Raw genomic sequence first — 15,273 nt, 5'->3', positions numbered from 1 at the left:
GGGCGTGGGAACAGCAGACACAACAGAGAGAGAAGCAGCGAACTCCGGCAGCAGAGAGTTCGAACCGCCGCGGGAACCGTTGAGGTCGCACCTCCCCAGCCGCAGCACCACCCCTTCCATCCCTCCGCGCAATGTGGGCGTGGCGACGCGGGAGGCGCGGGGCCTGTCGGGGACCGTGGTCTGAGATCGCGTTGGAGCCGGCTCTCTTGGAACTACATTTCCCACAATTATCCCCAGTGCGCCCATTGGCGTGAAGGAAGCCATGGGAACCTGCGGCCGTCGGGTTGTGAGGTGGGAGGTGCTCAAGCGGGGCGGGCCAGAGGGAGCCGAGACCTAGGACGGTGCTTTCAGTTGAGGAAAGGAACCGCTGGCCCCGCCCTCAGTTCTTAAGCTTTGGACGCTGGGGTAACACCCTCTGTGGTAGTGTTTGCGCTGCGGCTGCCACCTGGAGTTTGCTTCAGGTTTACCAGCCAACCACGAGGAGTCCAGGGAGGAAAAGAGGAGCCTACGTGTGGGACAACCCACAACTCAAAACGCCTTTTCCAGCCCGAGATCGCCGCGGCAGGGATGGGCGACAGGACCTGGCTGCCCTTCCCAGTGCTCCTCCTGGCCGCTCTGCCCCCAGTGCTGCTGCCGGGGGTGGTCGGCTTCACACACTCTTTAGACAGCGACTTCACGTTTACCCTTCCGGCCGGCCGGAAGGAGTGTTTCTACCAGCCTATGCCCCTGAAGGCCTCGCTGGAGATCGAGTACCAAGTAAGTGCGGTCGGTGAGCCAACCTCTTCCTTTTAACCTCGCTGCACCGCGTGGTCGTCTTTTAAATGCTTGGAAACTTCCTACGGACCGCCGGGATGGTGGAGAGGCGAGGGCCGCCCCGGCAGCCGGCCAGCTCCGCGCAAGCGCGGAAGCCTGTACTTAGTGGGGACGGGAACCGGGAAGTTAGGCGGGACCTCGAGTTGAGTATTTGCCCTCTCCCCTTTCCTCCGGTCGGAGAGAGGCCAGCACTGCTATTGTCGGTGGTTTTTCTGTGTTTCATAATTCGCCCATCGCTTTGCTGGGCAGTACACGCTCCAGTACTGAGAATTTCACAATTCTCAGGACTGACACACGGTGTCCTTTACTATTGGACGAGATGCTGACATTTGTTTAATTCACGCCACCGCCCTCACACAACCTCAATATTATAAATCTTAACATTCCGTTAAGGATGTTTGAATTGTGGCCCTGTGATTATCACTAAATCCGATTTTGGAATATTGTGATGTATGTAATGAATGTTACATTTCCTTATCGATTACATCTTATTTTTTAATCAAATAAGATCTAATTGTATATTAAAACGTTATAACCTTTCATTCAGCACTGTAAGCTTTTTTTCCCATATCATTGGTTTCTTCTTAGTATCTGCATAATATTATATAGGAAATTGCCTTAGTTTATGTTGTCCTCTTGGTAGAGAGTAATTTCTTAGAAGAAATCTTATTAATTCCTCTCGGCTAATTTCAATGTCTCTAGGTAGCACTGCAAAAAGGTGTGTTGGTGTGGTTCATTTTTAAATTTTTTTACAAGTTAATTTATAAACATGTTAATTTTTTTAAGTTGATGTGGGGTATCTTTTTCAGTAACAGGAACTGTCACATATAAAGCAAAATAAAAAGTTATGTAGAATTTTCATCCAAAGGGACTAGATTATTGATAGATTTATAAGGTAAGTATAGAGTGTATCTAAAATCACATAGTTAGCAAAACCAAATCCAGAGCTCAACATTTTAAACTTTCCAGTCTAGTTCAAAAGTTCATGTAGTAAACAGTACCATGCGCCAGTTATGGGGAAAAGGGAGCGGGGCGGGGATTAACAAAAGAAATAATCCCTGTTTTCAAGGGGTACTTGAAATCCTAAGGGATACTGGCTTGTAAACACATAATTTCAATAAAGTATGGTTAGGCGCTAATAGAGAAGGGCCACTTCTCTAGAAAAAGATTCCTGGATAAAATAAATTTGAATCTAGAAAGATGTTTAAGTTAAACAAGAATGTAAAGAAGGGAGGATATTTCAGGAAAAGGAACAAAATGAATAGATGGTTCTGAAAATGCATAGTTGGGAGTGTTTTGGCAGTGGGCAGTACGTAGTGCACACTGCAAGTGCTGAGTTTTTATTAGACTAAGTCTACAAAGTCTAGAGTGGAGACTTTAGAGTGGAGTAAAAGAGAGAGAGAGATTAGGAGGCTTGATCATTGATCATTAATTACCTTAGCCTTGTGCACCATGTTAAGTAGCTGTGCCTGTATTCTGTGCAAGAGCCATTGAAGATTTCAGCAGCATGGTAACACAGTCAAAAATGTTTTTCAGATAGATCACTGGGTAGTGTGGAAGGTGGGTTTAAGGAGGTCAAAATTAGAGGCAAGGAAATCAGTGAAATGGACTACATAATAAAACATTTTGTATTACTCAAAACTTCCTCAATATTTACCCAGGTATTAGGAAGGAAATCTGTTTTAACTACTGACCTCTTATGAGTAAGAGCTCCTGCTCTAGAGATAAAATGCCTGGGTTGAAATCCTCTCAGTTACTACCTGTGTGATTTTGAACAAGTTACTTAACCTCTGACTTGTAAAATAGAGATAATAATAATTACCTCATAAACTTGAAAATGAGTTAATGTGTGCCCATAGACCATCTCTGACACAGAGTAAATATTAAATGAATGTTAGTTTTTTTACATTTACACTGCTAGTGCTATATTGCTGGCTTGGTTTAGCTTTATACTTTGTGTATTTAGTCACTCTTCAAGGGACTGTTCCCCCAAAGCATTCATTCTCCCCAAACAATTTGTTTTAATTGAGAAGAAAAGTAAAATCATTTGAATATGTATAATCCTAGATGATGTTGGAGGGGTGTGTAGGGTAGAGATTATCTTCAGCCCTTTGTTTGCATTTTCCTACTCCATGATTAATTTTGCATTAACTATAAACTACTGGTTTTTGTCTTAGTTTTTAAAATTTCAGGGAACCAATGTTCCAAACATTGCCATTGGACAAACTGAAAAGTTTAACCATTTCTTACCTTTCAGGGTCAGGACACTTTCAGGATAATTGATGAGCCCTACATTACATTCTCGGAAGTTTTAAATATCAATACATACATTTTAGGAATAAAATAGATTTAAAAATTTAAATATTGAGTGCTTAATTTGTATAAGCACTATGCTAGGTGCTATGAATACAATGGTGGGTAAAATTGTGGTTTGTACTCTTACACAGTCTCCTATGGGGACAGACATTAATCAAATTATTACACAAATAAATGTGAAATTATAACTCTAATTAAAGTGCTATGAAGGTAAATGCATACTACTATGAGAGTATTTAAAGGGAGGGCTTGATTTCTTCTGGGAATTGAGAGAAGACATCCCAGAGGAAGTGGAATTCAGATCTGTAGAAGAATCAGGCTTACTAGGCATAGGGGAGTGCGTAGAACAAGGTGAAGGGTAAAAAGAACAGCATGTGACAAGGCGTTGAGGAATAAGAGGACTTCTTTTGAGGGACTGAAACACTGTTACCATAGAATACAGACAGGAAAGTGGCACTGGCCCATCATGTTCCATTGAAATCATCGGCAAGTTTAGTTTTGGATTATGGTGCTTTTTAAAATAATTTATACTTTAAATATATTTTTTATTTATTTTTAACTTCTGTATTCTTAAATGTCATTTTTAACAATTAAGCTTGATAGCGACTACCAAAAATACTTTTTAAAATTAATTTTACTGAAATCTTTGCTTAGTTTTGTTATAGTTCATTTTCTGATTTAATGGATTTTTTTTTTTTTTTTTTGGAGGATAACTTTAATTCTTTTAGAATGTTTTGAGTTCTTGGATATCTGAAAATGGCTTTTCTTTCTGCTTTCACTTCAGTAAACAATATAATATTTTTACTTGGGAATGTTAAGACATGGCTTCTTTGTCAGGTTTTTGCATCTCATATGTAAGAATTCTGTCACCAATCCCCCCCCCCCCTTTTTTTTTTTTTTTTTTTTTTTTTTGCAGTTCTCTACTACTAGCTTGGAAGTTTCTAGGTTGTTCTTTTAAATCCTTTCAAAAAGTCAGTAGAATTTTTAGATCTCTTTTTATTTATTCTGCTTCCATCTAATGAATTTTATTTTTTGAGACACAAATTTTTATTCTCTTACTTGATAATTTCCTCTCTTCATTTCTCTTGGTTCTCTCCTTTTGAAATGCATATTATTAGATGGATAATTTCATATCTTTAGCTCTGTCATTCATGGTCTTATCATTTCCCTCATACTTTTTCATTTATACTTTTCCACCTTGTTCTGAGGATTCCTTGGCGGCTTCTAGTTCTCTGATTTTTAGTCTCCATCCATGTTCATTCTGCTAATTACATTTGTTTGTAATGTACATTTAATTGAGAATTTTGAGATCGATAGATACTGGTAGCTAGATATAGCCTTTGCCCAGTGGAGTTATCTTCCAGACATTTCTTTCCTCTTCAAGTCTGTTAACAAGCTTCCTAGATTTCGAGTGTTGTTACAGATTATATGTATTGTTTTCTTCATTTCATGGGGATTTAAAGAGGAGAAAGAATTGTATATATTTAGCCATTTGAAATAAGTTCTTTTGATCAGTAAATAGAGAACAGGAGTAGGTAATCTTTTATATCATTCCATTAAAGCCACCAATAAAATAAAATGGAATGTTATATAAGAAAAAGAGTAGCCACTGGAGAGAGATTGCTGAGTTCTTATTTTGGCCATGCCACTTATTTGCTGCATCACCTTGGGAAAATAACTTATCTGTACTTGGTTTTTTGTTTTTATTAAAATGAGAATAATAGGACCTTCCTTTTAGAGTTGTAAGGAATAAATCAATCCACATAAAGCACTTGAAAGACAATGTATGGACCTGGCTGGATGGCTCCGTTGGTTGGAACACGATCCCCTACAGCAAAACCTTTGCGGCTGCTTGTTCAATCCTCAGTCAGAGCACACACCTGGGATGTGGGTTCAGTCCCCAGTCAGCATGTATGGGAGGCAGCCATGTCTGTCTGTCTGTCCCTCTCTCTCTCTCTCTCTCTCAAATCAATAAACGTATCCTCAGGTAGGATTTTAAATAAATAGCAGTGTGTGGCATAAACTGTAACTGTGAGTTGCTATCTTCTCAGCAGCAGCGGCAGCAGGAGGAGGTCATTTTGGGATTGTCAAGGAACAGACAGTGTTCACTGGCCAGTAAGTAAACAACCTACCTTGAATATATAGCTTATATTGGGGAACAATAGATGAATCTGTTGAAGAAGTCAGTTGGAGTCAATCATGAAGGTCTTGAGTTCTAGGCTAAGAAATAGCTAATTCTTACTCTTATATTATTGAAGAGAAAACAAACTCAGGCAAGTTACATAACATACCCTAAATTGCCTAAGTAAATGGTCTGCAATTTCAACTCCCTTCTGTGTTTCGTTTTACTCTATAAGGATTCTCAGTGAAGACACTGTTTTTAGGAAGATTATTTCAGTAATACCCATAAAGTCTAAATTTCCATGATAGCCAACAGGAAATTTTAAGAAAGGGACCAAGTTCCAAAAATGAATGGTATTGAACTAGATGATTTTTCTGCTCCTCTCCAGCCCTAATGAGTCCATTGACTTTCTTTCCCCTCTAGGTTTATAAAGAAGATTTTTTTCATCATCTACTACTTTATATAATTTATTTTCAGAATTTGTAATATATGTTCTTCTGGACTATTCTACAGGTTTTAGATGGAGCAGGATTAGATATTGATTTCCATCTTGCTTCTCCAGAAGGAAGAACTTTAGTTTTTGAACAAAGAAAATCAGATGGAGTTCACACGTAAGTAATCTCTGAGTTGATTCCTCGGACTGAATAATACCAGTGGGCTCTCTGCAGGGCAGGGAAATTTAGCACATTTGATAGTAAATATCAATATTAATAGATTTTATGTGAACATTTTAAACAGTCCTTGATTGTGATCTTAAAAACTACAGTATTTTCCATCGACCTTTTTGTGTGTGTGTGTGTGTAGGCATTTTGTGTTGATCTTGACTAAACTTTTTCCTTGCTTTGGTTAAACAGATGAGCATTCCCTAGGTATTGCATTCAATCTATTTTGGCATTTTAAACTCGCCTTTCTGGCTAGCACAGGCTTTCTGTTTTAACTGTAAGTTACTGTTCCAAGTATATATCCTAAAGTTTCTTGAGCTGCTTGCTATCATCTTTGCCCATTCTTTCTTAAAACAACAGTAAAATGCATGTGTGTGTGTAGTTAAAACGTTTTTTTTATGCAAACCTCACTCTTTTTAGACCATTAAAAGAGTTGAAAGTAAAAAAATCTGACCATTGAAAACCATATAAAAAGAAAGTATTTTTTATAACACTTTCAGTTTAAATTTGACAACAGGCCATATATTCTCCTTACATCTCATCCCCCCCCCGCCTTTTTTAAAATCAGTCACTGATGTTTTGATGTTCTTTCTATTATTTTACTTCAGCACTTTCATTACTCAGTATTCTTGTTAAAACTAAACTCTTGAGTTTATAGGAAGAGTGAATACAGAGTATCTAATATTTGCCATAAACTAGGCTTTGCATTTTATATGCTTCTAAATTATTTCACTCCACTGTGAGATAGATTCTTTGATTCCCTAATTCCCATTTTACAGAAAAGGAATCTTTACAGACAAGGAAGCTCAGAGAAGTTAAATAAGTCTGCAGGGATATACATTTATTAACAGGAGGCAGGATGGACCAAAATTCTTACTTTCTACCATACGATGCTTAGAACATCACTGGCACATAGCACTATGTAAGTACTAGCTATTATTATAATTATTGGTCTTTGGTAAACAAAGTACCTGGCATGTAATTGATAGTAAAATCGAATATATGTATGAATGAATAAGAGGAAAAATATCTCCATCATAATATATTAATTTCAGAGTGCTTTGTAAAATGACATTTTATTTATGTAGAGCTCAGAAAAAAATATTTGTATAAACTATTAATATATAAAATAGAGAAATACTAATTTTTTTTTTAATTTTTAAAGAAGGGGAAGGGCAGGAGAAAGAGAGGGAGAGAAACAGCATTGTGTGAGAAATACATTGATCTACATCAATCGGTTGCTTCTTGCACACCCTCAACCTGGGACCTGGCCCACAGCCCAGGCATGTGCCCTGACTAGGAAAACTAGCAACCTTTCAGTTCGCAGGCAGGTGGTCAATCCACTGAGCCACACAACCAGCCAGGATGAGAAATAGTAATTTAGAAGTCAGTTTAGATTGATATACTTGGGATTAAGTACTATATTTTGCTGTGTATAATAATGTGCACCCATGTTTTTGGCCCATAATTTCAGGGGCAAAAAATCTTTCATTTTAATTTTTAATTCAATTATTTATTTATTTATATTTAGGAACAAAGGCAGTTATCATATTCCAGGTTATTTTGCATACGGATATCGTCATTGCTTTCTAGAGTACACTTTTAACACATAAGCATAAATAAAGAATTTAAAACATTCATATAGATACAGTATTAGTACTACCCATATATAATGAGCATCCTTATTTTTCCCTCAAAAATTTGGGCAAAAAAGTGTGCAATATACACAGCAAAATATGGTATACTTTCTCTGATAGACATATGAATAAGAACTAAAAATGTAGTTCATCTTTAAATTTCAGAATATAGAAAATAAATAGAATTTCTGGTAGTTTTTGTTTCTCTCCAATTTTCTGCTTTTCTTTAGAGATAAAAATTGACTCTTAGGTGAAAAAGGTGTATTTTATTGCTTTAATGCATAGAATTCTCTCTCTTTAAAACATTAGGAGACAAAAATGAGTCTATAAGAGTTCATATTTATTGAGTTCTTTTGATGTGCCAGGACAGTGTTCTAAGCACTTTACATGAATTTGTATATTTACTCTTCACCCCAGTCCTTGGAGGTACATGATATTATCATTTTATCAATGAGTAAAGTGAGGCCTAGAGCTGTTAATTAAACTGATGGAAGGTTACACAGCTAGTCATCAGTAAAGCCAGGATTTAAGACCCAGGCAGTCCAACTCATTCCTAATTTACAAATCTACTTTGTAAATTTACAAACCTACTTTGTAAAAATTAGATTTTAACCAAAATTTTATCTTTAGCTATATTAACTTTTTAAAGGCAACAAAAGTCTCATTTATGGCATTGAAATCATTTTTTTTCTTAAGTTAAATTTTTATAATAAGTACTGTCCTTCTAGAAGTCAGTTTTAGTAAAAATTTATCCAAACACAGCCTTAAAGAGTGTAAATAATACCTATTTGTCTAGCACTGCCTGTAATGAGGAGTTATATGTAAATGCATTTTTCTCTACAACTGAATTAATAATACCCTAACTATATTTCAAAAAGGTACCTAATTGGTAGGAGACCTGAAAGAAAGCATTTAGAAAAATCCATCACTGCTTTTGAAAACAAAACAAAACTCACTTTACAGCTTAATCTCAATTGAAGGGGAGGTTTCTCGACATATTTCGATATGAATTGAACTCTTGATAAATTACTTTTTATAACATATAAATCTTGAAATTCATTGCGAGATCTCATGTGTCTAGGTTTTTAATTCTGTTCTTTTCCAAAAATTAGTTCAAGATCATTTACCATAATACCAAGCACATGTAGATTTCAAGAACATGGGGCAGGGGGGCAAAAGTAGATTTACAGTTGAGAGTACCTGAAACAGAGTTTATTCTTGTATTATTTATTGTACTATTTGTATTTTAACTGTAAACCTACTTTTGCCCACTGCTGTATACTTCCAGGTTGCCTCTTTCCTAAGAAATTATAAATTATCTTTAAATACTAAGGAAGTCTATCAGTAAGCCTCCCAATTATTATAAACCATTATTGCTTCTATTTGTAGTAATTCTCTTTGATCCAAAATATAAGTACAAATAACTGAAGATGTACTTTTTTTAATATAGGGTAGAGACTGAAGTTGGTGACTACATGTTCTGCTTTGATAATACATTCAGCACCATTTCTGAGAAGGTGATTTTCTTTGAATTAATCCTGGATAATATGGGAGAACAGGAGCAAGAACAAGAGGACTGGAAGAAATATATTACTGGCACAGATATGTTGGATATGAAACTGGAAGATATCCTGGTTAGTATGGTTTTTTAATGTAATAAAAATTATTAACATCCAGAGGCCTTACTATGTGACAGGCACTGAGCTAAATACTTTAATTGCATTATCTCATGCAATCCTTACTTAACTCTCTCAGGATTATCTCCATCTTTCCAATGAGGAAATTGTTATCTTTGGGCGATTATGTAATGTTTCTGTCACAAAACTAGAGAGGGAGAACTAGAATTTGAATACAGGCTCTTAAATACTCCCTTAAAATGTTCACTAATAGAAGAATGTAATGGTCTGTAGCAAACTTACAGATAGAGTAAACCTGAGTGATTTGTAAAAACTTAAGATGGACAGGCATTTTTCCCACATCATAGTTTTTGTAACATGAAAATTTGATATTTGATTAATTTGGGAACACTGTTTTCATTACTCAAACCAAACCTAGCAGTTATCAAAAACTAGCATTACACTCAGGAGTAAAAACTTCAGCTATGGTTTCTTTGCTTGCATTGCTTTATGCTTCATTTATTATAAACATGCATAATGAAATGTACATGTATAAGAACCTATTTGCATTTAACAATAGTACTGCCAACAATAGAGGAAAGTGTTATAGCCCTTCAGCCACAGCTAGATGTAATCAAAGGATAGAATTTACTCAGTGAGCCCTGACCAGTTTGGCTTTGTCCCTCACTGTGAAAGGTCACCAGTTCCATTCCCAGTCAGGACACATACCTGGGTTGTAGGTTTGGTCCCTGGGGCTGGGGCACATGTGAGAGGCAACCGATAGATGTTTCCCTCTCACATCAGTGTTTCTCGCCCTCTATCTCCTTCCCTTCACCTACCTCTAAAAATAAATACATAAAATCTTTTTTTAAAAGGAATTTACTCAGTGATATCTGTAAATAACATGTATAACTCTATTGTAGAAATTCCTGCAGGAGAAATGACATGGTTATTCCAAGTTTGAAATGGTATAACCTCTATACTCTTATCACCCGAACTTCCTTTTTATAATGTGGTATTTTTATAATGTGGTATCATTTCAAGTTTCTTAGGAAAGGAACAATCAAATTATAGCATAAGAGAGATAAAGAGGTTAGCTTAAATTGGAATAGTAAATGGTCCTTTTATACGCGTAATTCCTTGATGACTGAGCTCTCTGAGCCTTGGTTTCCAACCTGCAAAAGGGGACAATACCTCCAGAGGTATGAGGATGAAATGTGATATACAGTGTATATAAGTGCTTTAAATGGTGTCTGTCACACAATAAATGTTTTACTACCTTTTCCACTGATATTACGGAGAATACAAACTGAAAGTATTAAGTTTGATTGGCATGAATTTTTACTTTGACAGTTTTTGATCTCATCCTGATTTCATATGTGTATTAAACTTAGCTGAGTTTTCAAACTAGAAGATGACATTCATTAATTAGTCTAGTTCCAGTCTCCTTCCTTTCCCCTTCCACTCCATTTTTTAGATAAGGCACTGGCTTCAAATTAAAATGGAATGATAGATCCATACTTCTACTATAATCCAGTCTTCTTCACACCCATTTTTAAAATCTCAATCATGTAACTATATTATTCCATTTAAAATTTATTTTGCTAAGAGGAACAAAACAGAATTATAAATCTTATTAGTACTTCACTGCATTCTCAAGAGATTCACTTTATTCACACTGTTCAACAAAATGGCCAGAAAGTTCAGGTTTAAAATTCTTTAAAATACTTACATATGCCTTTAAAAAAAAATAATGTGTCTTTCAGGAGCTTTTTCCATTTACTCCCCTCAAATTTTGTATCACAATAGCAAACTGGAAAAAATAATTTTATGTATGACTATCATCCTTATGCTATTAATAAGAATTATACAGGCTCTTTGAGCTGAACTCCTTATTTTTCTGGAACATATTTGTATTTCTTTACAAATATGCCCATATGATAAATATTACATGTTTGGTTTTATAGGATTAACACTGCAATCTGAAATTTCAAGTATATTTTCTGATTAAATGAGAATTTTTAAGCAAAGTGACTCTCCAGAAAAATTTGCTTCTCACTTCTTATTTTTGCCATAAATACTTTTACATCATTTTAAATTTCAACTTAATTCTACCTTATATTCATATAGCCTACAGTCAGTTTTCAATTGATTTCTGACCAAGTCCCTACTATAAAATAGTTTTTTTTTCAGAAGATACATAATTTAGAATGCATCTAAGTTTGTTTAATGAATGTGATGTTGGAATGTGTTTTTATTAAAAATACATTATACTTTTGTATGTATAGAATGCCCATACAAAGTTGAAGTATTTCTAATTTCACTGCTTTGTGAGATAAAAACATTAGGTGTTTTGCTAAATGCTAATATGGACCAGGCTAACATTAAAGGGAAAAAATATTAACATACAATGTACTATATAAAGGTAAATACCTAAAAACTTACCAGTTCAGTTTTTTAAAACTTCCTTATGGTTGTGAGGGCTAAGGAGGTGAAAATGTATATAAAATTCTTGGCACTATGCCATTTGAATATATTTTCATATTATTTATTCTCAATTCACAGTAGTTTTACTGCTTTGTTAAATACCTTTATAAACAACAATTTAAAGTATCAGAACTATTGCATAAACTTACAGAAGAAGATCTTTAGGTAATCTAGGTAGCATCTGTCTCTTAATTAACACTGTATTTAGATATAAAACTAATATGAACATCAGTGTGCTATGAAACATTTTAAAATTAATTTGAAATTACTGAGCATTCTTTTTTAGTAAAATTATTTTATTTATCTCCAGGAATCCATCAACAGTATCAAGTCCAGACTAAGCAAAAGTGGTCATATCCAAACTCTGCTTAGAGCATTTGAAGCTCGTGATCGAAATATACAAGAAAGCAACTTTGACAGAGTCAATTTCTGGTCTATGGTTAACTTAGTGGTAATGGTGGTAGTGTCAGCCATTCAAGTTTATATGCTGAAGAGTCTATTTGAAGATAAGAGGAAAAGTAGAACTTAAAACTCCAAATCAGAGTACTTAATATTGGAAAAAAGAGACAAAAAATGCAATAAACTGTTACAGTCAAGACCATTAATAGTATTTTCCAAAATGTTTTCAGGTATTACCATAAGTATGAAACAATTATAATTTTAATGTGAAAGAAAAGTTTTCACTTTTGTCTGTGTAAGTAATCTTATTGCTTCAGTAGTACTTAAGTGTCTAACAAAACTTTACATAGTATAGGTATAATTGAATGAAGCCATATTAATGATGGCATTTTCCTAAGTTTAAAAAAGTTTTTATAAAATGTGTCATAGGTGATTTAAATAAATGAACTTTGGGCTTAAATACAACACCGAACAATGTTTTTAAAAGATTCTCTTACCCAGAAATTTCTTTGTAAATATGGCAAACAAATTAATTGTAGAAGTTTTCAATATACTGTTATAAAAGTTATAAGTCATCTGAGAATTACTTAATCATGGATTGAATATCCTTTAATGTAAGTAGAAGCATAGCTGTGAAAAACAGGCTTGTGAGACTTTTATAACTAAATATATTTCAATTTAAAATACTAGCAAAGAGTTTGTTTTATATACTTATCTTACATTCCCAAAAGCTGACATTGTGGTAATTCTTTAAAATGCTATGTCATACTTATTAAAATTAGGACAAATTATCTTTTTGAAGTAAATAGCTAAAGGTTGCTCAGTCTCCTTAAGGATACATTCTGTCTAAGGTATGGAAATTTAAGATTAAATGTGAGGGAAATAATTTTATGTTATTTGTCAAGAGTGTTAAGTAAATTTTAACATGATTATTTAGTTGGATATATTATTACCAGTAGTTGTGAAGGAAATATTGCTAAAAGAATCTGGGCCTAACATAAATAAATATCTCCTTTTCTGGGTTCTCAAAATCAGTAAAAAAAGAACTAATAAAAAGTTAAAAAAGGATTTAGGTAAGTATCTATAACCTGATTGGCTCATTATAATGACCCAATCCTAATACAAATCATAATTTCCAGTTAACTGGAAGAAACATTACCTGGCTATGAGTTTTATTTTTTTTACAACTGTTTTACTGTTTTGAATTATCTAAGTTCCATATTCAGGTATTTTATGAATTATAAATCCTATGTAGTTTAGCACTGGGTATACATATTTATTACAATTTTTACTGTAACTTTAATAAACTGACTTTTCTGATCATTTTACTGATGATTCAAGGAAGATTAGAAACCCACAGAGTCCTAAGTCTGAATGCTCCATGTGTCAGTAACTACAAAAATAAAGCCTGTGCCATCCTAGCTTACTGCAGTCTGTGGAGTATTACTCAAGTAATAGTAATTTAGCTACATCATGAATTGAATAGAATTTTTAGGATATACCTATTTGTAATATTGTTTATGACAAATAGGAGTTAGAAACAATCAACTTTTAAATTCGAGTACAGAACACCTCTGTAGGTTAATACTGCTGGAACTCCAAAGCAATAATTGATATCCAGAGAGAATGGTTTCATTTATGATAATAATCAGAGTGGTACAAAAAGATTTATTTTCCTCTCTATGTCTTTGGGAGAACAGAAACTTAGATTTCCCTACCCTGAAGCCTTTAAAAAAATGAGATAAATGCCGTATGTGATCAATTACCTTCATTGGTAAGTGCTCCCAAGTGTCCAAGAATAGTTCTGTAACACATGCAAAACAAGGACCAATAATATTCTTGTCTCTAAAGAGCCCTCCCATACCCGCTTCTGTTAACCTCATACTGAGAAGCAAACTTTTAGTACTATAACTAGTAAGACAGTACAGATATAAACTACTGCATCTTTTTATAAAACTGTGATTAAGAATTCTACCTCTTGTGAATGGCTAGTTACTGTACTGTACTCTGATTCCTTACCTAACAATGAATTTGTTACACCTTCTGCACATATTTTGACACTGATGTTAAATTAAACCAATTCAGTAACTTTTTACCATACAACAATAGCCTTATTTGGAAAAGAAAGAATTTAGGAATACTGAGAACAATTTTATTTTTATAGACACAAAGTGAAAAGAGATTTAAGAAGCATGTTACCTGTATTAATCAAAAACAAAATTTGTAAGCAAAGGACTAAGTTCTTCAATATTTCAAAAGGTATATTATTTGCTTCATGGTTTTTTTAATGTCAGTATTCAATTTCAAAATTAAAATTTTGTTATAATTGAGTAAACTATTTATAAATCAACAGCTTTTTATCATTGGTTTTTAATTAAACTTTTAAAATACTACTCTATTTAACTAAGGTCTGGCATTTTACTCTAATTTGCATTTGGATCATTAATGATATACTGTTCTTTCATGTAGACATTGATGTAGAGGGTAAATAAGTGGTTGAAACAGCATTGAAATAAATTCCAATGTAACTTCATGTTGTTTATCTTAAGCATTATTATTATGTCTTAAAATTGACAAAGACTGAATTCCTATAATTGTATGCCTCCCCAAATGAAATTTTAAAAGAAATTAATTCAGAATGTAATGGTTTTTCATCTGAAGTGTAATAATGCAGTTGTTCAAATTGCTTTTTTAGTTGTGAACCTTATTAAATGAGAAATGAATACTGCACTGAGTATATATAATAAAAATTAAAATTAAAAAATCTAACTTATCTACAGTCATTGTAAGTGCTGTCTAATCCTTCAAGTCTTCATTGATTTCATCTTAGCAAAGTGTGCTCTCCCTTTCAATAAAAAGCCATAGTTCATTATAGCCTTCTACCTTGCTTTGGCGTTCTCTTTATATTTATAGTTACTCATCTGTTGCCACACATGCATTGTACCTAAAAGGTGCTCAAAATACTAGTAGAGGCAAAGATCATCAGTTCTGAAAGTTTGGAATGCTAAATAAGCACCCAAGGAGCTTGCTCCCCTCCTCTACCCCACCCCAGAAATTAATTGTTTAGGTTTGGAATATGGCTCCAGAATCTTAAATTAACAACACAGTGTGGGGTTTGGGTGTCCATTATCCTTTAACTGTTTGTTAACTGGGTGATCTTGGGAATTCATGACTCATTTGAGTCTGTTTCTTCATTTATAGAAATATTTTAAGTAAGATCT

General features: G+C 34.3%; 1 protein-coding gene across 1 annotated transcript; it reads left to right on the top strand.

The window, feature by feature from the left end:
• The first annotated feature begins 298 nt into the window (after nt 1-298).
• Nucleotides 299-14,821, top strand: TMED5 (transmembrane p24 trafficking protein 5). Its single transcript, XM_054592147.1, has 4 exons — nt 299-756; nt 5,765-5,862; nt 9,001-9,184; nt 11,964-14,821. The coding sequence occupies exons 1-4, from the start codon at nt 568-570 to the stop codon at nt 12,180-12,182; spliced, it is 690 nt and encodes a 229-aa protein (XP_054448122.1). The 5' UTR covers nt 299-567; the 3' UTR covers nt 12,183-14,821.
• The last annotated feature ends 452 nt before the right edge of the window (nt 14,822-15,273 follow it).

Source organism: Pteronotus mesoamericanus, unplaced genomic scaffold (assembly GCF_021234165.1).
Source record: "Pteronotus mesoamericanus isolate MK-2021 breed Mesoamerican mustached bat unplaced genomic scaffold, CSHL_Meso_final scaffold_31, whole genome shotgun sequence".
Classification (NCBI taxonomy): Eukaryota; Metazoa; Chordata; class Mammalia; order Chiroptera; family Mormoopidae; genus Pteronotus; species Pteronotus mesoamericanus.
The sequence above is the reverse complement of the archived record's forward strand: the minus strand, read 5'-3'. Positions and strand labels throughout refer to the sequence as shown.